The sequence below is a fragment of the Diospyros lotus genome, chromosome 1 (genome assembly GCF_014633365.1).
Source record: "Diospyros lotus cultivar Yz01 chromosome 1, ASM1463336v1, whole genome shotgun sequence".
Classification (NCBI taxonomy): domain Eukaryota; kingdom Viridiplantae; phylum Streptophyta; class Magnoliopsida; order Ericales; family Ebenaceae; genus Diospyros; species Diospyros lotus.
The window spans coordinates 22,522,193-22,548,427 of NC_068338.1; the positions used below are offsets into that span (position 1 = coordinate 22,522,193).

The 26,235-nt window shown below is 36.2% G+C and overlaps 2 protein-coding genes and 1 long non-coding RNA gene across 11 annotated transcripts in view; 1 reads left to right on the forward strand and 2 right to left on the reverse strand.

Moving 5' to 3' along the window:
• Positions 1 to 580, forward strand: part of LOC127799374 (protein CLT3, chloroplastic-like) — a 92,437-nt gene extending 91,857 nt beyond the window's left edge. The window contains 1 exon segment of the mRNA XM_052333363.1: positions 387 to 580. Coding sequence (XP_052189323.1) covers positions 387 to 565 — 179 coding nt within the window. The 3' untranslated portion in view covers positions 566 to 580.
• Positions 1 to 26,235, reverse strand: part of LOC127799332 (pentatricopeptide repeat-containing protein At1g62350-like) — an 89,334-nt gene that overhangs the window by 54,987 nt on the left and 8,112 nt on the right. The window contains exons 1-4 of one of the 9 annotated variants that reach the window (XM_052333291.1): positions 18,754 to 19,159; positions 11,467 to 11,534; positions 10,225 to 10,573; positions 4,973 to 5,704 (exon numbers count right to left, since the gene is read on the reverse strand). The exons of 1 other annotated variant lie outside the window; for it this stretch is intronic. In XM_052333291.1, coding sequence (XP_052189251.1) covers positions 5,288 to 5,704; positions 10,225 to 10,566 — 759 coding nt within the window. In that variant the 5' untranslated portion in view covers positions 10,567 to 10,573; positions 11,467 to 11,534; positions 18,754 to 19,159 and the 3' untranslated portion in view covers positions 4,973 to 5,287. Of the gene's footprint in view, positions 1 to 4,972; positions 5,705 to 10,224; positions 10,574 to 11,466; positions 11,535 to 11,753; positions 11,773 to 18,753; positions 19,182 to 26,235 lie in introns of those variants that run through there. 7 more of the 9 variants (XM_052333307.1, XM_052333299.1, XM_052333317.1 and 4 more) reach the window with 7 other exon arrangements.
• On the reverse strand, positions 23,857 to 25,425 carry LOC127799381 (uncharacterized). The gene is made up of 3 exons (XR_008022613.1): positions 24,927 to 25,425; positions 24,542 to 24,594; positions 23,857 to 23,950 (listed from the first exon to the last, which is right to left on the reverse strand). It is a non-coding gene; the product is annotated as an uncharacterized LOC127799381 (long non-coding RNA).

Here is a 26,235-nt window from a genome sequence, read left to right on the forward strand (position 1 = left end):
TTAGGTGTGGTCGGCACCTACTCATTTATTGTTCTTGTTTCTAAATAGTTTTTGTACTTGTTTTTGGTGGTTGGCTTCTTAATGAGGGTAGAACATATTTTACAGTTAAATGACATTGGTTTGAACTAAATATATAGGAGAATATATGAATAGTGCATCCAAGAGGAGAAACAGTAATCATCCCTGACGATTGGAAATGGAAATTATGCCCACATGAATCAACATGCGAAGCAACTAGCTGGATAGAGATAGGATCCTACAAAGCTTAAAGTACCTGGAAGATGTAAACAATCTCCTGTCTGTTGGATAATGGAGCATTTTTGTTGTTGTTTTGTTTTTTTATCCCCCTCTGATGTGTTCATCTCCATTTGGATTTTGCATCGCAGTGCCAATATCAGTGTTTCTCTTCACGCTCCCATTACCATACATTGGCGTTGCATCGTCCCTGCCACCGGGATTTGTGGCTGCTGCTATCATCCTAATGTCTGGCATGCTGATTTACACTTGGTCTCCATCATCAGCTCCCCGCAACCATAGCGCCATCACTGGTCCGACTGAACCATGATATCATGATCATGATCATAATTGCCGCAACCGAGCCGACCCAGTGCCGGTTTGCTTTCAGCCGGGCAAGAATGTGGTTTTTGTAGCAGTTATCTTTGTTCAAACAAATTCAAATAAATTTGTTGGTCCAATAAAATGGCTTGATTTGCTTCCATTGAAGAGCAGTTCGAAATCTCATTTTACCATCCAATTTTTATGCGCGTACAGTTGCAGGACGATGAAGAAGATGGGATGGAACATGAAAAATGGAAGCTGGTTGGGTTGGTTACATGTGAAAGCTGAAAGACAACATTCACTACAAGCTATTAGAATTCATGATGCTTAATCTGATAATTCTCCTACTAATATTTGTTGGTTACCTAAAACAACTTGTTCCTTCTATTCGAGTTTGGGTCTGGTTAGAGGATGAGAGTAACATTTTTTAGAAATTCTGTAAAAATTATTCAATCTACAGGCCGAGTTCTATTCAGAACTAATGTGGAAAGTTTTCATACCAAGCTTCAAAACAACCCAAGGCCACAGCCAGTACTCCACAACACCAAGTGTTCCTCGCCAAAAATACATCATCATATTACATGAATGTTAGCACAAAGTGGAGGGCCAACTCATCTCGCATGTATTCAAGGGCTTATGACATATGGGCTAGAAATAAAATAGATAAAGACGCTTGATGTATTATTACACTACTTTTGATAAAAGAGGATTTTGGGTGTTTTGACTCCTTGTTTTGTGAAGGCTAAAGTAAGAGAAAGATCCTATTTTATGGATTCATTATTATATTTATATGTTGCTTCTTTCACTTTGAGATGGACTAATTAAGTATAATCAAATATCTTATTGTTTTATATAGCAATTGTTTATTAGTTTCATCAAATATACTAAGATTTGAAAAATGTTAATTAACCTGAGTGTGAGGTCTACTTAGTAGGGTCCAATTGAAAATTTCACTTAAACATGTGAAAGTTGAGTTTTGAAAAAAATATTTCATATAACAAAATCCAAACAAAACTAGTTGCCACAAATCAATCACCTTGTCTTCTTCTTTAAAAGAGCATCCAATTCACAAGACTGAAAAGAAAGAAAGAAGAAACTACTAAATATAATTTTCACCTTAAAGGCATAATAAACCCTTTAGGAGGTTTCTCCTAAAATAAAGATACCACTAAAATAATTTTAGCCTAAACTTAAAATAGCTTTCGCAATTTTTCCTAAACACAAAAGAACTAAAAGCGTTTATTTTTTATTAACTTGTTAAGTTTTTTAAAGAAAATCTACCCAATGAATTTGTTCGGATGATTGTCCGCAATGCTTAATGAAAAGAAAAGGAAAGTACTTATCTAAATAATGTCTTTTTATAAAAATATAATATAAATTTGAAAGATATGTCTTTTGGTAAAAAAATATATTCAAAATAATATATCATGTTTTGTGGCTAAGATGATGCTCAACAAAAATTCTTTTAAAATATATATCTTTTCAATTAAAGTATAGAATCAAAATACTCTTTCTTCGATGCAGAAACCGTTTTGATTTATAGGTGAAGTAAAAACTTTTAAGTGGCAAGAGACTATAATGGTTTGCTTCTTTCTTTGTTTTTTTTTTCTTGTCAACAGATACCAAAGGTCTTCAAGCTCTTGCGATTTATTATATGACCTGCAACCAAGAATATCCATTTTAGGCAACAGTGTAGATTGACAAATGGGTTGAATCAAAGAACATCCCAAGTGTGTCAAACTTCCCAAATTATAAGAATCAATCGATCTTAGGCTTCAGCTTCGCAAATTCTTGAATATTTCAAAAACATAATGTCATGCTTAGCACTTGCCAATAGACATGGGATCCAATTTGAACCACCAATTTACATGAATATTCCCAATAATGCACGAGACCACTCCTTGTTTCACGAGAATCGGGAAACAAAGCACTAGTCTTCAGAAGCAGCTTTGTTTTTACTTCACAAAAAGGTTATTTTCACAATTTAAAGGGACAATTAAAATGGACCCTAAATTAGAACAAATAAATAATAAACACACACATCAGTTCCATGCATCCTTAACTTAAAAATGGAAGAAGAAAAGGAATGGAGAAAACGTATCTTATTCCCCCACGATGCTGACCGTAAAAATTACAATCATCTATACAGATATTAAGTCAAAATAATTAACTGGTGTAAGAGAGAGCAGCCCAGATCATGGATCCCAACCCTGTACAGATCTATCTATGAGAGGCCAATTTAAGAAGTAATGCCACCCACAGTGGCTGCTTCAATCTAACATAGCATATCCATGACCCCCAACTTATGGACCAACCATAGTACTTGGCGACTTGGACTTGGATTTTGATATATCCCCCATCGATCTGAGAACTTGTAAATGAAATCTAGAAGCTTCTTTCGTCATGCATATCGATTTATCAGCCATAAAACAAGCCTACTTTCCATGCGGCAACGAGAGAAACCACCTGAAACCTTACAGATGCTCAGGCAGGCTTCCATAAGAATGGAAACACAAGGATTGATCCCTCAGGAAATGTTCACTAGAGCTCTGGTAAAGAACAAGATCAGCAGGGTCTCCAATCCAGGGGCGTCCTTCCCTCCATTTAAACATGATTCTTAACTTCCCGTTGGCATCAACTCCAACCACCTCGCCCTTGCTGGCAGGTGTTTCCATCCCCCATCCCCACCTCGGTTTTGTTAATCCCTCTCTAAATTTCACCTTATCACCCACCCTAAAAGGTCTCACCTTTTCCATCTCTCTTTCTTTACATACCCAAAGTCTATCCAGAAAACAAAATGAAACCCAAAGCTCTTCTCCCTCCATTCGGTGAACCACTCCAATACTCTCACGAGTAACCTCTCCCCAGTGATGAAATGGTGTTGCTACACATGACTTAACCCTCACCCAATCTCCAGTTCTCATATTTTCTTCCACCACCAGATCAACTTCAGATGGATCAAGCATCCAAGTCTTTGAGCCAGCTGGGGTGTATATTCTTAGCTTACCATCAGCATCTATTGCTGTTACAGTACCTATGCTTGCATGGGTATGGCCTGACCACCCAAATCTTGGCTGCTCAACAGAGAGCTTCACCCGCATCTCTTGGCCTATTTGAAGCCTATTCACTCTTTCAAGCTCAGAAATGGACCCTACCCACAATTCTGGCTCTCCACAAAAACAAACAGAGACAGTGCCATCCCACTGATCGGTTTGATATCCTAGTCCTTGCACAACCCCAATACTGCCAGGTCCCAAGGATTTCCGCCTGGCAGCATGATCCTTCAGTTTCACCCATTCACCCACCTCAAGCATCTGCTCCACCTCAAGATCTGCAGGATCTCCCCTCCACAAGCCTGGTAAATTGAAAAATGAAACCTTAACTTCTCCATTATAATTTACACCAACTATGACACCTTTGTTAGTGGGACAGGCACCTCTCCAGCCCCATCTTGGCTCACTAAGTCCGACACGGAAGCGGACATGCTGTCCTGTTTTAAAGCATTCAACCTTTTCAACTTCGGAGTAGTGGACATCCCACCTTCCTTTACGATAACAACATGCCAACTCTAAATTGAAAAAATCGTGTACACTGTGCACCACTGCTAAATTCTCTCTTCCAGATACATTTCCCTCAGGACAAAGCCTATTTCCCAGAAATTGTTTCACCCGAACCCAGTCACCAACCACAAATCCTGGAATTTTTCTGCATCACCTGGAGCAACTTTCCACAAACTATCTCTGCCAGCCACTCTTAACTACATAAAGGACAAGGCACAATTTTTCATTGCTGATTGTTCCAAAGTTCAAATGCTCAAAGCCCCAAAACAGTACCGTAAGGAATTATAGTACATAAGAGAGATACAAGCACAACGCTCTCTCAAAATCATCAAAATAGATTAAGGGTCGATTTCGCACCAGCTTTTTTAGCAAAAGGGCATGCTTAAAAAAAGTAAGAAAAATAAATAAAAAGAACTAGCTCAAGAAGAGTTACACCATAGTGTTCGGTAACTGTATTAAGAAACTAACTTATTGGTAGTCATTCCTGTAATAATATCCAAAATAATAATAATACCACTGTAATAAATCTACTGTTATATCTTACAAAAAGAGGTGCATAGAAATGTAGAATATATCTTATCTCTTCCATCTCAATTCTTTTTTTATAATTTTTTGTTCTGTTCCATAAAAGCTAATTTGAAAACCTAAATGCAGAAGGTTTAAATTTCAATATAAGAACAATATGACCAAAGCGAACATAAGCCAAATGGCAAGAGAAAAGAAGAATCTGCAAATTAACAAGTAATCTTAAAATCATGCTCACATTGCGAATGTGTCAATCCGTCAACATTGTCACAATGTTTATAAATGAAGCACAATCGATCCTACTGATTTACAGAACCCAGAAAACCAAATTTCCCAGAGGCTCACTTCATAATATTGAATTTAATAATAAACGAAATGTCAGGCCAATCTCCAAATATAATTTCAAACAAATCATTCAAACTGCAAAAGGAGGTCGCTGACCGCATAAAAAGAGTGTATATCATCGCGTCCTTTTAGTTAATGCAAATCAGCACCCAGTTTTCTACTCAAATTATGTACCAGCAGGGGAGCTATGGAGGTAACTCTATAACTTCTGGTTCTCGCCCAGTATGTGGCATTGAGTGCTATCAACTAGCTGGAATGGTCGCTCCCCAGGTACAATCCAGTATAGTGATTTGTTTACATTAATCCTCTTCGCTTTCCCTTCTCCACTCCTGATGCTCAAAGAGGTCTTCAGGTGGGTCATACACAACCATATCTGGGAAAAGCTCTAAGAATTCATCCTTCACCTTCTCCCTCAGTTCTGGGTATGGAATGAGCCCCTTCAATATGACTCGGTATGGCAAAGATAGTGGAGATTCAGGAGATCTTCTCATTTCTTTGTATATGTCCATTGCCTCTGAGGGCAAGCCATTATCAAGAAAGGCCCTAATAATGTCCCCAAATGTATGCTGGTCGAAAAGAACCTCCTCTTGCTTCAGATCCTCCCAGACTCGCTTTGCTTCATCCACTTTCTTGTTCCTCACAAGCATCATAAGCATATCTCTGTAGAAAAACATGTCTGGCCGGTACCATATTTCTTTACGCACCGCATCGTACAACTGCAAAATAAGATATGAATTAGAGCAAAAAAATGTTGAACTATTTCTTTATGGACATGAGCATGTTAGCGACACCCCGTAATTACATTATCCAAACTAAGGGATAATTAGAGGGGTAGGTTGGAGATTAAGAGGAATTAATGAAAAAAATTTCCCTTTCCAAACACTATTTTTCTTCAATGTAAACCCTACCTGCACCTTAACCAAATATTGCACGATGGATGTTATCCCAAAGAATCTTACGATTCCATTAGCCCATCTGGTCTTTCAGTGCATGATGGGTTGAGCTGGAGTTTATTAAGGTTATCCCCAAAACCTCCATTTGTACATGAGCATACTATTTTTAAGTTGGGTTTGTCAAAACAGTTCTCGTTTCATGAAAACTCTCAACTCAACGCATCAGGCGATCCATAAGGTGCCACTTCAAAAGCATCAGGCGCAGATTCATCCGTCTAGCAATTCTTCAGTCACCTTATCCTCGCCTATTGATCCGTAGGCCATGATTCAATCCCCTATCTTAGTGACCATCGTTCCTATAATGCATTTTTTCTTCCCAATTTCAACCTTAATCACTCGAAAGCATGATATGCTTTACACAATAAATTGCAAGGACTTCGTTGTAATGCACAACAACATCAAAGTTTCGAGATCTACACTATCAACCTCCCAAATGCACAACATAAACCAAATATGCATATCTTCATGCTTCTAAGCTCCTAATCTCCTCACAGCAATCATGAAACACTGTGTAGTATGGTATGAGCACAATGGCTTGGTAAGATTCCCATGTGGCATTCAAGACATAATGCGACTCGTGCTTATCCCAAGCCTCTCCAAGGCTTCCAACCAAACCCCACTAGTTTTCATCAAGATGGCAAAACCAATATTCTCAACTTGATAATTAACACCACAAACTGATTTCCGCTAAGGCGATGGTCCTCCTCTATGGACATATCCCACCTTAGGGACCCATATGCACTGGTCACTAATGCCTATTAACAATGACATTAATCCAACATAAAATAGTGATGCATCACAACATCACACCTTCTCAAACTCTATCATGACCCTAGGGGTATGCTTGTAATTGGGGGGAAATTCTAGGTGTATGACGATGTGGCTAGGGGCTCTATAAAAGAGACCTTTGGCAGAATGGAAGGGGTATCAAAGAATACATAAGTTTCTATTCCATATCCTATCTCTCTCTCGCCTCTCTCTCTTGTTCTCTATCTCTCTTTCTCATTCTATTCTGTTCAAACCATTTGATTTCCATAATTGTCCCTCCTCAAGTCTTGGGGCTTGACATACTCTACCAATGCCATTCATACAAATGAAGTGACTCTGAGAACTTACATTGATGCAAGATAAAGCCATAGATATCCCAATATCAGTTCACACCTTGTCCCTAAGACAAGGATTACGTCCATTTACATCAAGTATTTAAGCTCCCAACATGTTTCATTTATCAAAATAAAACCCTGTTTGGTTTTGGGTTTCAAGGCAAGTTGAGAAGGGTTTGAAGCCAAACTCAATAAATTAGTTGTTTGGTCCAATGGTAGTGTTCTCAACTCAACCAAGTACACGCGAATTTAAGGGTTCAAGTTTAACCTTCTTGGTGAGGTTGAGGCAAGCTGGGCGAGCTGAAGTCTTCTAGTTTCATGATATTATTGATATTATCAATAATACTAGTATTTTACAATTATATTTCAATATTGTATAATATCATATAAAAATAACATTACATTAATATTATACAACATAACATCATAATATAAGATAATATCATATCATAACTAAAACATATTATTATAATTTTATTAGTATAATGTTATATTAAATTATTAGTATGTTAAAAAATGACAAGATTAATATAACATTTTATTACATAATATAACATCATATTTAATATATTATATTACAATAATATTGTATTGATAACTAAAACTAAACTCAAATTTATAAATTTACGAAATAGTTCTAACAAAAAGTCTAAAACTCATCTTGAGAGGATTGCCACCTTAGTGGGAATTAGTTTGCGGTGTTCATTAACAAGATGAGAAAGTTAAGTTTGCTGCCTTGGTAGAAGCTGATGAAGTTAGGTTGGAAGCCTTAGAGAGGCTTTGGATGACTACGGGTTGCATTTGTGTCTTGCATGTTGCATGTGGGACTTCTTGAGCAGTAATGCCCATATCATACTACACAGCGTTTCAGGCTTTTTCTTAGGGGATCAGAAGGTTAGGAGCATTTTTTCCAACTTTATTTGATTTCCATTTCATGTTAAATACTGAAGAGTAAAAAAAACTAACTTGTACTTTCTCCATGCATTACTTATACAATTACTACTCATTTCTCCTCTCTAATTTTCTAATTCTAACACTACTTTACAAACAAACAATTATACATGTTACCATTGAATTACTAACCAACATCCCATCTAAAAGCTTAAGCTAGTAAATAGAGGGTTGACTTTATCTTTTATAGATTTATATATATCTTAACTTTTAACACACTCCCCTCATTTGTGGCTAGAACTTCATTATATAACTGATCCAAACACATTCAACTATTTAAATATTTAGTTAACGATGAGGTACAAACTTATGACCCTTGCCTACTTTGATATTATGTTGAAAAGTTGACCGTTATATCATTTAAAAGTTTAAGCGATAGATAGACCGTTAACTTTATCTTTTATATTATTATTTTTACACTCAACATTAATCAATAAATTCAACCATTTAAATATATATTCATTATGATTTAATTAAATGTAAATAGATGCATTCATGATAGCTTTAAAAATTACGATGGCACCAATCAAATATTTAATCAATTTTACAACTCAAACTCATGGCCTTCCAATCAAAAAGGAGCAACGTTAACATTGTGACCAAAATTCACCTCATTATAATTTTTTAATTAATTTTGATATTTATAAAGGTGGGCAACAAGCCAAAGTCAATCTCTCGATCAATAAAGGCATCATTACAACCCTTAATTCTCCTAGGTAGGATCAGATACAAGAATTCTAGCACTCTAATCATCTTTATCTATAATTATTCTTTTGTAAAGTAGTTAGCCTCCCTCCATTATTATAAATTTAAACTTTGCATATAATTATTGTTTAGTATAGCAAACAAAAATTTAACTCTAGCATCCTTTTCACAACTTTACTTGAAATATTGAGATTTCTAAACATGATAATAGCTTTGTAAGTCCATTGTTCAATAATTCATAAAAGGAGTTGCTTATGATATCTCTATAGCACTTATTTTGAATTAATCATTTAGACCCCACCCCAACTAGTCTAGCAATCTGTTCCATAAGTTTGCTAAAGAAAACAAACAAGAATCAAGTCAACTGGGCTCAAAGCAAGCAAGCAATTCAAAGTAACAAGTAAGGGATACTTGATATTGCAATAAATTATTTATTGATGAAGGAACCATATTACAAGGCCAAATAAGCTCTCTACCAAGCAGGTAACTTTAAAGAAAATTTGGAAAAAAGATTAGTTAAGTACACTGGAACTCTAGTCAAACAAGAACAACATACGAAGACTTTATCCTATTATGTAGGGTGTCAGAACTCTTTTCATAACAAACCAAAAAAAGAAAAAGGAAAATTATTTTGTACAGTTGAAAAGTTTAAAAGAAAAGGAATTGATAATAACGCTATATTTTATTTGTCACTGGGGCTCTATAGCTCATAGCGAGTTTCATGAATGTATTTAGCAATAATAATGAGTTCGTACAGTGTTTCCAAAGAGTTCTTAGTTCTAAATAATTTTAAAAAAGTAATATCACAAGTTTGGACAAATACTAGATGTCTTGGAGTGTTTCAGAAGTGGCAGAATCCAAAACAGCACCACTAGCAATATTCGTGAATGACACAGAAGCCTAGCATCATGTTTGTTGACCGTTGCACCTTCATTAATGTCATCATGGCTATTTGAATAGCATAGAGAATATTTGAGTGTTATATGACAGATATGAATGATATAAACGCATGGCATTCTAACATATCTATTCATGGCAATGATAATATTAGGGGCTTAATCCTTTCTTGAGTCTTTGGAAAGGTGGAGGAAAAAGTTGAAAAATTAACAAAGTAGAAATTTAGACAAAAGCAATGTTAGCTGTGAGCTTCCAATGCGCACCTTCAAATTCAGCTACCAAAGCATTTCTTTCTGTCTACTTACTATCCTACGTACACCTTGCACATTTGACACAAAGACATGAAAAGGAAACAACACTCGCACAGCAGTATTTCCGTGGGATAAGAACCAAATGTTGATATAGCTCAAAACAAAGCAACCCTAACATGTAAAAAAAAAAATAGTCCAAGAAACAATGCAAGATTAAATTACCAGAATTGACCAATGAAAAATGGCTAATCTGTTGCAACTGTGTCCTTATTCCCGTTAAATTCTAACAGTCGGGCTTAATATTTTAATTGGTAAATTACCTCAGTAGCCAAACAACAGTGCAAGTAACGAAGAAAAAGAATAAGAGTTGGAAAACCTTCAAAGAGAGAAATACGAGGTTCTGTCTCTGGAGCTCGGCGAGGACGGCTACAAGGTCAGACTTGAGGAGGCGAGAAACATGGGACTTCATAAACCGTTCGAACCGCACAGGATAGGACTGCAGCCTCTTGAGCTCCTTGGCAGCGATAAGTGCTTCCTTGCTCATCTCCTTCTTGCGCCGCCATATCGATAGGCTCGGCCTTGATGCCGAAAGGGTGATGCAGCGCGCGAGCGAGTCCGGACGGTAGATCTCGGAATTTAGGATTTTAAGAGGGCAGTGAGGGCTTGCGGGGAATGAAGATGAGCATCTCCGCATAAGATTTCTACCCGCTCGCAGCATTCCAAGACTGTCATTGCCAGCAAGGCAGATAGATAGACCGAGGAGTTAAATAAGAATTTATCCCTACTCCACTCTGAATTTTGCATTTTATGAGCTACTCATATTTTCATTTTTTAAATCTTACGCATTTTTTTATATTTAAATAACATTCATGTATTAATATATAAATAAATTATTTTCAGTCCAGATTGTATTTATCTTTTTGCAAATCGAATTATGAAATATTTTAATTTACACTATTTTTCATCAACATAATACTCTTTTTCATTAGTTCCAAAGTAGCATATATATTGAGTTAGAAGAAGAATAGTAATTTGTTAAATAATTTAAAATTTTATTAACTATTTAAAAAATTATAACATTTTTAAAAAATTCTTCTCTTTGGTGCTACACGGTCAGGGGAATTTTTTTTTTTATAATTTAATTTTTTTTTCTATTTTTATATTATTTGCCTAATATTTAGAAATGTTGTCAAAAACAAAAAAATAATATTTTTTTTGTAAAACAATAGAACTAGGCAGAAGCAGTAAATTTCAACTTCTGCGGGCAATAAAATAGATTATTAATGAAACAAATTAACTTTCTTAAATATTTAAATTTACAATTATTAAACTTTATATATATATTGAATATATATTCTAAAAAATATTTATATATATATTAATGTGTGTATGTACGTTGACTGAGTCTGCTGGAGGGTCGATTAGACCAATTGAGTATCCTTAGACAGAGACCCTCACAAAATATAAAAAAAAAAAAAAATGTAACAAAATAAATAAAGAAACTAAATAAACTAACAGTGGCATGTTTCAACAAATGACCATCAAAAGAACTCAAATTCATTTAGCGGGTGGTCCCGTCATGTAGAATTAAGATAATTAAAGAGCCAAGTATACGTACCTGACCTTGCCTTGCAGAGTTAAAGTTTTAGATGATGTTGCTGATCAAAATCAAAAGGAAAATCTTACCTGCATTGTACAATACAGTGCCATGTTATAATCCGAAAAAGAAAAATTACAAAATGCATCCTGACCTGTCAACATTAATACAATGACGGAAAAAAAAAAAAAAAAAAAAAGAGTCAAGAATATAAAGATGGAAAACTGTATATTGTGGCTATTCCTGTTAGGACCACCAGAAAGCAAGCATTATAAAATAGATGCAAAAATAATCAGGTAGGGCTTAGCTATTGGTTAGGATGAATTTTTGGAGTTTCGTGGGATGCTTTATCCTTCTCTGAAGTTTGCTGAGGAAAACTTGACAAAAGCTTTACATCATCGGGATCTTTGAGATCTTCAGAGGTAAGACACGTCAAGATGGTTGAAGTTATTACTGGGTCGAGAACACCACCCAGAGCAGCCATTTTATGAAGCAGGCGGATGATTTCTTCCTTTTCTCCCCATGAATAAAAACCCTTAAGAAGAGAATCAAATACGTAGACATCTGGTTTAAAGCCATGAGCAATCATTTTCTCCAGAACACTCTTAGCATCATCCAACTGGCCAGCCCTACAAAACCTATTTATTAATATGGAAAAGGTCACAACATCAGGGGCCAAACCCCTTTGAAGCATGTCTTCAAGTACTCCTTTGGCAGATTGAATATCCCCTACTTTCAGAGTTGCATCAATTATTATATTAAATGACACAACATCAGGTTCGCAGTCCAAACTCCTCATCTCATCAAACAACCCTCTTGCCTGCACCAAACTGCCTTCTTTGCACAGAGTTGCTATCAGTTGATTGTAGCTAAACAAGGTAGGGTAAAGCCCAGCAACTCTCATTTTTATAAGAATCCTTTTCGCTATATTACCCATATGCAATTTACAGAATCCATTTATCATAACACTATACATGAATGAATCTGGAGTTAGCCCTGACTGAAGCACCTGTTTCCAAAACCCCATAGCTTTCTCAACATTCCCTTCCTTTAGACAACCCTGAATCAGCGAAGTATAGGCTACGTTGTCACAGATGTTCCCATCCACAACCATCTTATGGTGAATCTCCAAAGCTTCATCAAGACGACCTTCTTTGCAGAGCCCCTGGATCAGCACACTAAGTTTGTATACATCTGGTTTAACATAGTTATTGTCTTTCAACATCATATCAAAAAGAATGATTGCCTCATTAACCTTCCCATTTTTGCAAAGTCTTGTGGCTAAAGTGTTGTAAGTAACCACATCAGGCTTCTTCCCCCTCTCAATCATCATTTCAAATATTTTAGAAGCATCGCTTACCAAATCTTCCTTGCACAATCCATTTATTAGAACATTGTACGTTACAACACTCGGCTCTTCACCCTTCTCTAGCATCAAATCAAATAACTTGACAACTTTGTCGGCTCTCCCATCCTTACAAATAGCACCAATTAAACTTGTGTAAGTGACAGTATCAGGCCGGACCCCTCGTTCCGTCATAGAGTTCAATATTGTTGTTGCTTCCTCCCATTGACCTATCCCACACAGACCATCTAACAGGCAACTATATGTGATCACATTTGGGGAAATTCCTTGTCCTAACATTTCATTAAAGAGTTCCTTGCCCCTAATAACATCCCCTCTATGGCAGAAACCACTTATAAGTGTCCCATAGGCAACAACATCAGCAACCAATCCATTCATCCTCATCTCCTTGAACAATCTCATAGCTTCGTCCATTCTACCCTCCTTGCATAGTCCATCCATCAAAATGGTGTACGTAGTCAAATTGGGGCTACAATTTGTTACCTCCATCTCATCTCTCAATTTCAGAGCTCCTTCCATGTGTTTTTGCTTTGCAAAGTCCCCTTATAAGTGTATTAAAGCTAACAATATCAAATGAGATCCAACCTCTACCCAGTTGTCGAAAAAGCTCCATTGCCTCAACAACCTTGCCATTTCGACACAAACCCTTCAATACAATATTCACATTGTATACAGTAACACTAAAACCACGACCATCAGACTCAATACCCCAAAAGCAAATTCAACCTGACGTGTATTCACAAAGCAGTCAATCAGAGCACTCAGAGTTAGAAAACCGGTGGAAATGCCAACACGGCTCATCGAATTGTACACTTGGGAGAGTCAAATTGTGGTTCTCTGACTTGGCAAGGGCTCGAACAAGGAAATTGCATGTGGGATGCGAAGGAACGAGATTCAAATCAATGAGTTCGCTGAAAAGCGAAACCGCATCATCGAATTGGGGATTAGCTTTTTCACATAAGGACCTTATCCAGAATTCTGCTTCCTGTAGATAGTCAGTGACACTGGAACTGGCTGGTAGTTTTGGGGAGAAAAGTTTGATGAGCTCACAATGGTGCAAGTGGAGGCAGCGATTCAAGAGTGGTTTCGTAATCATTTCAAGTGTGGATCTAGTCCCTTGTGCATAAATAGAGCGAGAAGGGCAATTGAGAAGGCTGAGTTACTACTTGCGGAGAAGAGAAGCCGAAGAAGAAATAGTTTCCTGAAACGATGAAATCATTATTGGTCATCTAGTAGTGTAAAGAAAAACAAAAAATTCACATAATATGGTTGCACAATCATTCCATTGACCAAGGAAAAATTGAATCCTAACCCCTTTAGAGGAGAACACAAAAACATCCAAAATAAATCTATCCTAAAAGCACTATGGACCATATCTGTACGAGTAGACAAAAACAACAAACCTAAAATAACATGAGAAGCCTAAGTAGGAACACCTTGGGGATAATTGGAGATGAACGAATGAACTGCTTTCTCAATTTGTATTGAACTTAGATGAGATATTTATACATGGGCAGGCCTCAGTTTGCTCCTATAATACAAGAATACAAAATACAAATTTAAATAGGATACAACAGATAAGATAGGACATATGATAAGATTTAAACTTAAGTAATAGTCCTATCCTATCTTTACGGAGCTACTTTATCTCAAACTTCTTATCCCTTCTTTATCATCTCAACTTACTTTAATTTTAAATCTTTCAAACCTCTTCTTATCATCATATCTCCTTCGGTACAATAGCAAATATTTTCGTATCTCCTTTCTTCAACACTCCCCCTCAAATTAGTGAATAGATGTCTCTCAGTCCCAGCTTGTCTCTAATCAATTCAAACCCTTGTTTAGCCATTGCTTTAGTAAGAATATCAACTTCTTGTGAACCAATAGGAATATAGGTAAGATTAATCCCTCCATCTTCAATTTCATGTTTAACAAAGTGGCGATCAATCCTCACGTGTTTCATTCGTTCATATTGTATCGGATTATTCACAATGTTTATTACTGATTTGCTGTCGCTGTATAGTCTGGTAGGAGTAGTTATTGGCGTCTTTAAGTCTTCCATTAGTTTTTCAAGCCAAATTATTTCACACACCCCTTGAGGTGTTTGCTAGTGGGTGAATGCATAAATAGACTCACTACACTCATAGCATGTGCTATATCCGGTCGTGTAAGGGATAAATAGATCAATTTGCCCACTAACTGTTGGTATCTTTCTCTGTCTATTGGACTCTCCATTCCATCCACTTTATCCTTCCAATTTTGTTCCAATGGTATGCTAGTTGACTTACAACCAAGTTCCCCATAGTTATGTGGAGGCGTGCACAACGGGACTTGGGGTCAAGACTTCGACAAGTATAGAAGGTGGCGTCGGATGGTTGCGTAGGAGACGACATAATGAATTGGAGGAATTGACACTAAAAGTTTAAACTGATAGATAACGCGTTAACTTTATCTTTTAAATTATGATTTCTACATTTAACATTAATCAACAAACTCAACCATTTAAATATATACTCATTATGATTTATTTAAATACACAGAGATGAACCCATAATAGCTTTAAAAATCACAAAGACACCAATCAAATATTAATCAATTTTACTTGCAAACCTTGAGTAAATTTGGCAATATGAAGAATCATCTAAACCATACTAACAATGTCTTGAATTCATTAAAATTTGTTATCATAATGTTATAATTTTTAAATAAAGAGCATCTCCAATGCATGAAGCTCCTTGCTTTGCAAGACTTGAGAGAGGGTTGTATACATGCAACCTTTCATTTGCTTTTTAGTCGAAAGTTGGTTTCTACAACTCAAACTCATGGCCTTCCAATCAAAAAAGAGCAACCTTACCATTGTGACCAAAGTTCACCTCATTATAAATTTTCAAGTAATTTTGATATTCATAAAAGTAGGCGAACAAGCCAAAGTCAATCTCCCAATCAATAAAGGCTCTATCATCATTACAACCCTTTCTCTTATCAATTACATGAATTTTAGTACTCTAATCATCTTCATCCACAGTTACTCTTCTGTAAGGTAGTTAGCCTCCATTACTATAAATTTTAATTTTTTTGTTTAATAATTGTTTAGTATACAAAAAAATAATAATAATAATAACTCTAGTATTCTTTTCATGTTTTTCACGGCTTTACTTGAAATATTGGATTTTCTCAACATCATAATAGCTTTGTAAGTCCATTGTTCAATAATTCATAGAAGTAGTTGCTTATGATATCTCTATAGCACTTATTTTTAATTAACGATGTCGACCCCACCCAACTAGTCTAGCAATCTGTTCCACAAGTTTGATCAAGAAAACAAACAAGAATCAAGTCAACTAGGCCCAAAGCACACAAACAATTCAAAGTAAAAAGGGATACTTGGTATTGCAAAAAAAATATTTATTGATGAAGGAAACCATATTACAAGGCTAAATAAGCTTTCTACCAAACAGGTAACTTGATAGAAAATATGGCAAAAAGATTAGTTAGGTACACTGGAACTCTATTCAAACAAGAACAACATACCAAGACTTTATCCCACCATGCGGGGGAAAGGAATTAATAACAGCACTATTATTTTATTTTTGCCACTGGATTCTATAACTCATAGTGAGTTTCATGAATGTTTCGCAAATAATGAGTTTGTACGCTGGCCAAGTGTTTCCAAAGAGCTCCTAGATCTAAATAATTTTAAAAAAGTAATATTATGAGTTTGGACAAATATTAGATGTTTTGGAGTGTTCCAGAAGTGGTAGCATCCAAAACAGCACCTCTAGCGATATTCATAAATTACACAGAAACCTAGCATCAAGTTTGTTGACCATTGCAGCTCTATTAATGTCATCATGGCTATTTGAATAACATAGAGAATATTTGAGTGTTATATGACAGATACAAAGGATATAAATGCATGGCATTCTAACATCTCTACTCATGGCAGTGATAATATTAGGGGCTTGGCTGAATCTCTCCTTGAGTCATTGTTTGAAACTACCTCTCATGGTGTAGACTTCATATAAATTAATTTTATATTTCCAAATCTCAAGTTTACCCTCTAAATCTCCACTTCCACCAACTTAAATTAACCAACATTCTTTTCGCAAAAGCCTATTTGCAAACAAGGATAAGGCTGCCTACAAAAATGACCCTCCCCCCACCCGCCTACAAGAAACCTGGGAGCCCTATGCAATAAAGACACCCTTTTTCACAAAAGTGAGAATCAGTTCCAAGAACTTAAGGTAAAGTAATATATACTATCTCATGAGAAAGAACAACTTCTTGGGTTGTATGCTCTAATGAATGATACATTCGAAAATAACAAGCTTCATAAAGTGCTTGTACATCTTGAAGTGTCCAGCAGCTTATAATAACACTCTTTCTTCAAAAGCTCATCTTCAAGAATACATTTCAAGTGAAAGATCATTCCAATGTTATTCCCAGTCGGTTACAAGATTCTTTATCCTAAAACATGTGTATATATGTACATATTTATATATATATGCATATATCTTCTAGACTAACCAATTTTTTGCCACTTCCTACCATACCACATATAAGGCTCCACAACTCACTAACCAAGTTTTTCTCATTAGAGAGAAGCCACCAACCAATATCTTCCTCCATTTTTAACCATTATTTCCTACTTTTTCTCATTTTTCTGCCACCTTTTCTCTTATAGTAACATTATTTTGCATATGGAATGGCATTGTAGAAGCCTTTTTCTAGTGATTGTTTATATGCCACCTTCCTAACCTTTGACATCTTTTTTAATACAATTTTGACTCACTTTTACAAGCTATGACAAAATACTAGCTATGACAAAATACTAACTTGTCCCTCTGTCTACATAGCTCTACTTTTATGGCTGAGAGAAATTTATCAAAAAGAAAATGTCCTCTCACTAACCTAAAGTTTTGGGAATATATGTATTCTACTAACAAAATAAAACATGATTTTTTCTTTTTTTTTCTGTTTTCCTTTCTAATGAAATATTGTATCACAACAAGAGACGAGAATAAATCTATCAATTCAAGTATTTTAACACAATCTTTTCAACAAAAGGAAAATTCAAAAGGGCACAAAACATAACCAAAAAAAAAATGAAATTCTGAAGTTCAAAGCACCTCTAATCATTCTAAGTGCATGAAGGTATAATGTTATCTATTTTGCATGATTAATTATTGATCAGAGCTTACCCATCCCTAATCTAGATTTTGCATTTTGTTAAGCTTTATCATTAGCTGTTTTTTACAATGATTTGGAGTTGCAGCCGTTGTCTCAATTCCTTGATATATGGATGCGAGCTAGCTCCTTAGTACGGTCCTCTCAAATAAGGGCACGTAGACTGCAGTTATTTCAGCAACATTCACGTCTTCTATCAGATTAACTAAAATCTAGTAATTTGTTCAAATCAGAGATGGACATGTTTCTTTTTTCTTTTCTTTTCTTTTTTCTGTGCACAGACATTGTGTGTGTAGTCCACACATAGGATCTACAAGAAGAATCATCTAATTTTTAAACACAATTCAGACAACAGCCAAACACGTGGGCGATGTATGAACGCGTGCCAAAATGAGGCGTCTTAACCGACTAAAAACGACAAGACGAGAAGATCTCGAGATAGAAGGCCCTAATGCTTCAACGGAACACGGAATAATTACGTGAAAGCAGACAACAGAAAGCCGCATTCTCCTATCTAGCACCCAAATGAGGAATCGACCTCGTAGCCACGCTCACGGGGCATTCCAATTGGACAACGACATCACGCGTAAAAAGAGACAAGCTCCAATTCTGAACTCCCCGATTTTCAATCAATTGAGCTCAGCATCACTACAATCACTCCATCGAGTCAAAAGACCCAACATTTTCATCTTTTCATCCCTCTTCTCCTCACCCAAACGGAAAGCCAGTATCCAGTAAAAGCAAACGGAACATACCGTATTAGAAGCCCCGACTCTGGGGCGCTCGAGCGCCGCCAACGAAGCCGACATTGCGAGACACTAACATCAACCGCGAGACCGCGCCATTGCGACCGCAATCAAACCAAAGACGAGTCCTCCGAGCCAGGCGTCGCGGCAACTCGGATCCGTGGCGGCGAACTCGCCGAGATCTGGCTGCTGGAGCGGGAAGAGAAGAGCTAGGGTTTCGATAAAGGACAGATGGAGACGAAGAAGCAAAAAAGAGATCACACTCCCTGTCTCTCTGTCTCTGGTTTGGCTGTATCTTTGGCCTGGATGGGGGGTAATTTGGGGGAGTAGATTAGGTAGAGAGAGAGCAAGAGTGGTTGTCGTAATACTATGGCAACCTATTTGTTTTCTTCTCTCTCTCTCTCTTTCTTTACTCCTTTGCTTTTCACCTACTTCTGCTGGTTTTTCTATTCTCTCTCCCCCTATCTGTGTCTGTGAAATGGGTCCGGGTCAACCCGTTCAACCCTTCTTCCTTCTCTGGTAAGCCTCCAGTCCATCCGTGATCTGCCCGCTCAATTACTACTTAAATTCTTAATAAATTTGGTTCCGGTCAAAATATCGAATAATATTGAAAATGTAATTACTTCATAATACAAACTAATAGAGATTTTTGTTATCTTTTGTGTCTTCGTTTAGAGTCTTTTTTTTTTATACGTATTCTTAAATCTTTTATTTCAGCAGTGTTTAGTAATAGCAATGTTTTTTTTTTCATGCTTCTATGATTTGACTTTTGTTAGGATCCTTAAATTATTAAGAAATTAATTTTTAGTCGCTCACATAAAATTTTATTATATTCTATTTTTTAACAATTTATTTTCACTTCATTTAGTCTTTCAATTAATTAAGAATTAATGACTAAATTAACAATAACACATCGCTCGCATAAGGGGACAATTAGAGGTGGGGCACAAGTTTCTTGCAACGGGTTCATCTGGGAGATGGTTGGCACTTACAGAAACTCCGACGGTTTAATGCGTAAGAGGATAAGATGAGACAGTGAATCAATAAGTCAAAAAAGAGAACACACTTTGGCTCTGAAAAGAGCTAATTGATATAGAAGGAAGAGATATCCTCCTGCATACATGAGACGTGCACTTGCAGGTGATAGGACTAGCTATTTGGCACCGGTGGTGGTTCCCAAGTGGTAGTATGGTGGCGACAGAACCTTCATTAATGTAGATGGGATCCGTCATTAATGAGGATGAGATCTGAGATGATTGAGCGGATACCCAATGAGTTTGCAATGATGCTATGGCAGACTGGCGTTGGGCCAAAGCTGCGTCCAAAAGGTAGATCAAATTGGGCCGAGATTGGGCCTGGACGGTCCAACACGTAAAACGAAAATTTTATTACATGTCAAATAAAATTTTTTAAGCTGAATATATAAGAGGTCCATAAACTATTAAAAAATAATCTTTTGCCTCACAATTAAAATTTTGACATATTCCCTCATTCAACCAATTAAAATTTAGACATATTCCCTCGTTCAACCATTTGTTTCATTCACTTTATTCTTTCAGTTAATTGAGAGTTGGCACTTGAATTAGCAATAATAAATAATACAAAACTTATATTATAACACGAGTTTAGTTTTGATGAAATTGTCAAAATTAATCTTGTGTGCCATAGAGATTTCATCTTATTTATTATCATTAATTCAATAGCTATCTCTCAATTGAAGGAATAAAATGAACAAAAATAAATGATTTAATGAATGAATATGTCAAAATTTTCGTTGAAGGGTCAAGGGCCATATTTTTTAATAGTCTAGAGTCTTTGTTTGTATTCAACCTAAAAAAATTAACCTCGTGTAATAAAATTTCCGTCATGTGTGTCACTATTAGCTCGACTGTTAACTTTTAATTAATCGAAAGATTAAAAATAATGAAAACAAATAATTGAATAATGAAATATAGTCAAATTTTAGTTAACAAACTAAATGTCACATTTCTTAGTGTAGAACCCTTTCCTTATGTATTAAGCCATTTTTGTTTAGAAAATTCTATTATGGTTACACATGTATAAATTTAAAAGAGTGATATATTTTGGTAAAGGAAAAATGTGTTGAGGCGTTGTTCTTTAGATTTATAGATTCCGTGTTTGAATTTTGACCATAAGATAATTCAGCAGGCAATGAGCAACCCTGAAAAATAAAAAATGCTTATCGCCCTCATATTTGCGGTTGTGTTAAAGATCGAAATCTGCCTGCTGAATTCCCCGATTTATCTCTCTTACTAAAATCATGAGACTGAATAATGGGAGCGCTCGTGATGATACGTTAATCAAACAACAAAAAGTGTGATATATTTAAATGTACACATCAAATTTGTTCAATACCAATAGCATACCATACCAATGACTATAGCATCTTGTCTTTTACAACATCAAGTACACACGATATCATTAAAATAGCTCAACATTACTGTTACAAAGTAACAATGAACATTTTTTTCATTAGAAATGGTGAGTTGCCATTTAAATTTTTTTCTTTTTAGATAAATCAACTCTTCTAGACACGACATCCTCACAAGCAACATGACTCAAGTGATATTGGAAAATTGTCCACCCAAACATGCCTTCCATGACATTGATAGCCATATTACACTAAACAATGAATGGGGCAACCTTGTCATCCCAACAAACATGTTTGAACTCGAAGTTATGATAAAGATGAAACTTGCCTTCATCCACAAAATGGTTGTATACACTTTTCCAATAATAGGAGTGGATTCAAAAATTTATGTCGGAGAATGATAAAATTTTAAAAAGTTAATATAATAAAATTATTATATAATTAATAATAAGATTTGAGTTTGAAATTAATGATAAAAGTTAATTTTAAAAAGTTATTATTTGTGTTTATTTGAAATTAATGATAGGATTTGGGCAAATTTGATATTGGGCTTATAAGTTTTTACTTGTAAATGGATTATGATCAACAGTTAAGGACCACATGTAACATATTTTTGAGTGGGCTATTTTTTTTTTAATTTTTTGAATTGAGCTATTATTAAAAAAAATTATACTAAAAAATTGAATCTAATAGTAGATTGTTCATAGGCCAAAGAGAGCGATCGGAATCATGCCTGCAACGACAAGGGACAGACTCCGACGATCGATCTATTAGGGGGTGGTTGGCACCTGTAAGCACTCTGACGCTTGAGTGAGTAAGAGAGTAAAAATAGTAGAGTATTAGTAGGTCAAAGAGAAGAATATACATTAACTCTGAAAATAGTTGATTCATATAGAAAGAGGAGAGGTCCTCCTGCATGCATGCATCGTGTGTTTACAGGGTGATGAGACTGGATATCCAATATCGATGGAGGCTTCCAAGCTATAATATCGTGTCGACGAGACCCTCATTAATGTGAACGAGATTCGTAATTAATGAGGATGTGATATGCCTTAAATGATGATGAGATCTTGAGCGAGCGCGCGAGTACCCAGTATACGATTGCAATGATGCTTCTGCAGGCTGGCGTAAGGCCAGGATCGAGCCAAGAGCCGAGGGTCCTGAGACGAGATTAGGCTAGGCCAATCCATAAGCTATCCTAATCTTTAGCCCAAAGCAGCTCATTAGTAGATCCACTTCTTTCGAAGAATTAAGATTGATTATTACAATACTAGAGTGGCATTTGATTTGCATGTTATCCACGTTGTTGATATAGCCAATTTCGCGCCTGCATGCATACCCAACTACAATGTCAGTGCAATCAACATCGCTTGTAAATGCATAGTTTCTACCCTTAACTATTGGCGAAAATTATAAACTTTTACGATTTTTTTTATGACTTTAAATTTTTTATAATTTTGAATGTGTCCTAAACTTTAGTTAAACTTTTTATATATATTTCCAAATATACTTATAAACTTTACAAAATTACTCATTAAAACATCTGGCTAACAAGTGAGCTAGGGATACATTTCAAATGTCAGTGATTTTGCACAATTTAATAGCATATTTAAAATTACAAAAAGTTTTGGGTTCCACAAGAAAAAATATTTAAGTTTAGGAACATAAATATGCCTTCAGCTAAAATTTAGGGACACGTTTAAAATTATAAAAAAATTAAAATTTTATAAAAAAAATAAAAATTTAGGAATATAAATATACTTTTGGCCATCAACCCTTCAACTCAACGTTACAATAATAGAGACCAATTCCAACACCAGTCACATATGGTTATTGCACTATCAAAATTCATTTTGAATACATTTGGAGGACAACTGTAACATCTAGTTCGAGCGATAGAAAGAATCGGAACAACTTACCCTGATGGGCCTATGTGAACTTCCCAGGGGGGTCACCCATCCCTGGATTACCCCAGGTTAAGCACGCTTAACTTGGGAGTTTTTTGCCAACATTCAACCCAAAAGATATTCAGCTGGTGTTGTTTCTTTTCTTACACTATCCTCGATATATACTAACTTCTCTGGGCTCTTGGGGTATTACATTCTCCCCCCCTTAAGCACATGACGTCCTCGTCATGCGACCTTACAACCGGTCCCAGATCTCCCCCCGATACATGGCTGATGTGGGATTCACCTAAAGTGCCTACACGCACCCCCCTCAGGGACTCAGCCTCCTCGCTGAGGTTTGCCCCACCACCACGCTCAGAGGTCGGCTCTGATACCACCTGTAAAGACCCGATGGAGCGATAGGAAGGACCGGAATAACTTATCCTGATGGGTCTACGCGAACTTCTCAGGGGGGTCACCCATCCCTGGATTACCCCAGGTTAAGCATGTAACACCCCAAATTTCTTGAGCGTGTTATAACTTAGGATTTCAGGAATATAAAAATTTTTCATATAACAATAGCTGTCATACATCACACAATATCCTAAAAATCCAAATTTACACATTCTCAGCTTAACAAACCCAATAATCGAATAGCTAAGACAGGCGTTAAAATCTTGAATGCGAAAGATAGATCGAACCTGATATGGTTCACAACCATAATACTTTATTTATCATAAAATTGTTCAAGACGTTTACAAAATGAATTACATGGACATCATCTCTCGCAAGATATAACTGAACGTCTTAAACATATTCAAGACATACATAGGTTCGCATATAAATGAAAATATTCTAAACATGCTATAGACAGCAAATTAAACTTATTCTTCGGCTACCTCCTTTCCTTTAGAGCCGCTCGTCGAACCTGGAACGTTTGAATATTCTAGGGACATAGTCCAATTAGAAGATGAATCTTCTAGTGAGAAACTCCAAAAACAGTTTATATCGATGCATGATCAGGTATAAAATGTATGAGGAAACAACGAGAACTACTCCGAAGTGCCTCGTGAACACGTTAGCCTCCTCCAACGAGAGCTTTCTCAATGGCGCACGCATAGCGCCTCTCGGGAGGTCCCTAACCATGTCACTTTGGCCCGACTTCATAGCACTCATGCAAGCACCACATCCGTTGTTCCTTAAGCTCACGGTCTTCCCCACGAGAGCTTTCTTGATGACGCACGCATAGCGCATCTCGGGGGATATCCGACTTTTGCCCTCGGCCAACAACAGATAGGTACAACAGTATGGCCACACGAATTTTATAAATGCAACAGTTAAAAAGTCAATAGCATATAATTTTCAGAAAAATACATTTCATATATGCATCATGATTTCACGTAAGAGAATAACATGCGTTTATGTGTAAGAACTTCATGAAACACGTCTCATGTAATAGAAGTCTCTCATAAGAGAATAAAAATAGGATTTGGAGTATAGGAGTCTCACGGAGTCTCACCTTGTTGAGTTATCTCTTCGACGATATAATTTTACAGCAAACGGCCTAGGTTTCTGCAGAAAATATGTGTTTTGGTAAATCTAACCTCAAATATTTTTATATGGAGTTGAAGGGTATTAAAGTAGGGGTATAAGTGAAAAATTTCATGTAAAAAGTACCTCTCACGCTCCCTCACGCGACCCAAGAAGGCTGGACACGCGCCCCCACGCGCAGTCATTATCCGGCGCGTGTAACTCACGCGCAGGCACCAGATTCCGAACAGTAACGTGTCGGTTTGGTATTTCGGCCATATCTCCCTCGTTTTAACTCCGATTCGACCCCCGTTTGAACCTACGCAACCCTCTCTTCCCCGTCTACAAGATTATCAAACAAAAATTGGACTTACCTTGCCTTTTTGCTGACTGATTTTGGCGAATTCCGACGAAGACCCGCAACTCCGACGAGGCTCGTTCTCCGCCGCTTCTTCGCCGCTTTCTTCCCGCCTTCTTACCGAACGTCCTTCTCTCTCTCTAGAGTAAGCTCCTCCTCTTAGAGTGCTTCACTCCTCAAATTTGTTTGGAATGGTTTGAGAGCAACTCAAGGTGCCTATTTATAGAATCCTTCAACCAATGGTGTTATGCCACTTGTCACAATCTTAGCCATGGACTCCAAAGACTCAAAGCCATAATTGAGTGGCTTTTGAAATCCAAAACTAGAATTAATCCATCTTTTGAAATCCAAGCTAAAACCCTAAACTTCTTTCAAATAACACTTTGGCCCATATTTCAAGTTTTCAACTTTAACATTTCACCACCTAAGCTCATAATTTCATCATTCTTTCATTTGGATAATTTCTCTAATTAGAATTATACCCTCAAACATCAAATTTATCGAGATACTTAAAATCCCAGAATTATTAACTCAAAATTACTCAATATATACGATTTTTCGGAAGCCCCTTACCATTATTCGATATTTTTAGGTTATAACTTAGCTTAACCGAAAACCATTTCTGATTTGATTTCTTTCAGTGTAATAAGTCTCATCTCGAGACGCTCGTTAAAATTATACCTTTGTCCTTAGGTATCTAAGCTCTAGGGCACTCCCTGCGACAAAATTGTACCTTTGTCTTAATTAACAAATACTATTTAAGTCAATGGTGGATCCAGGCAGGTGGGATAGGCTGGGCTGGGCAAAATTGAAGGTGAGTTGGACTACTACTAAAAATTTAACAAATTTACATTATAAAAAAAAAATTTCTTATGGGTTGCCCTGGGCTGAAGCCCAGGACAACTCACTATTATATCCGCCCCTGATCTAAGTGAACAATAAACATGCTTTGTCAATATCATTAAATATCTTAATAAAGACAAAGAAAATAAAGAAAAGAAAAAGTTTACACCTTTCATTATGAATAATCATCAATTGATGAGATAGCATTAAAAAATGTTACTGGTCTTATCATATATGCCTATATGGAAGAGGTTATAGCTTTTATCATTACTTACTGCCTTCATATCCCTAATTCACGTTGTTCACCCAAACGTCCTAAAATCATTTTCCCTGTAAAATATTTTATGAGAAAATTTGCTTTCCAAACACTACTAGAAAATATTAAATGTAAAAATACCTTCTGTATGCATACATCTATCTATCTATCTATATGAGCCGAGATTTGCTATCTCAAAAACTTGTCTTATTTTCTGTCCATCCAA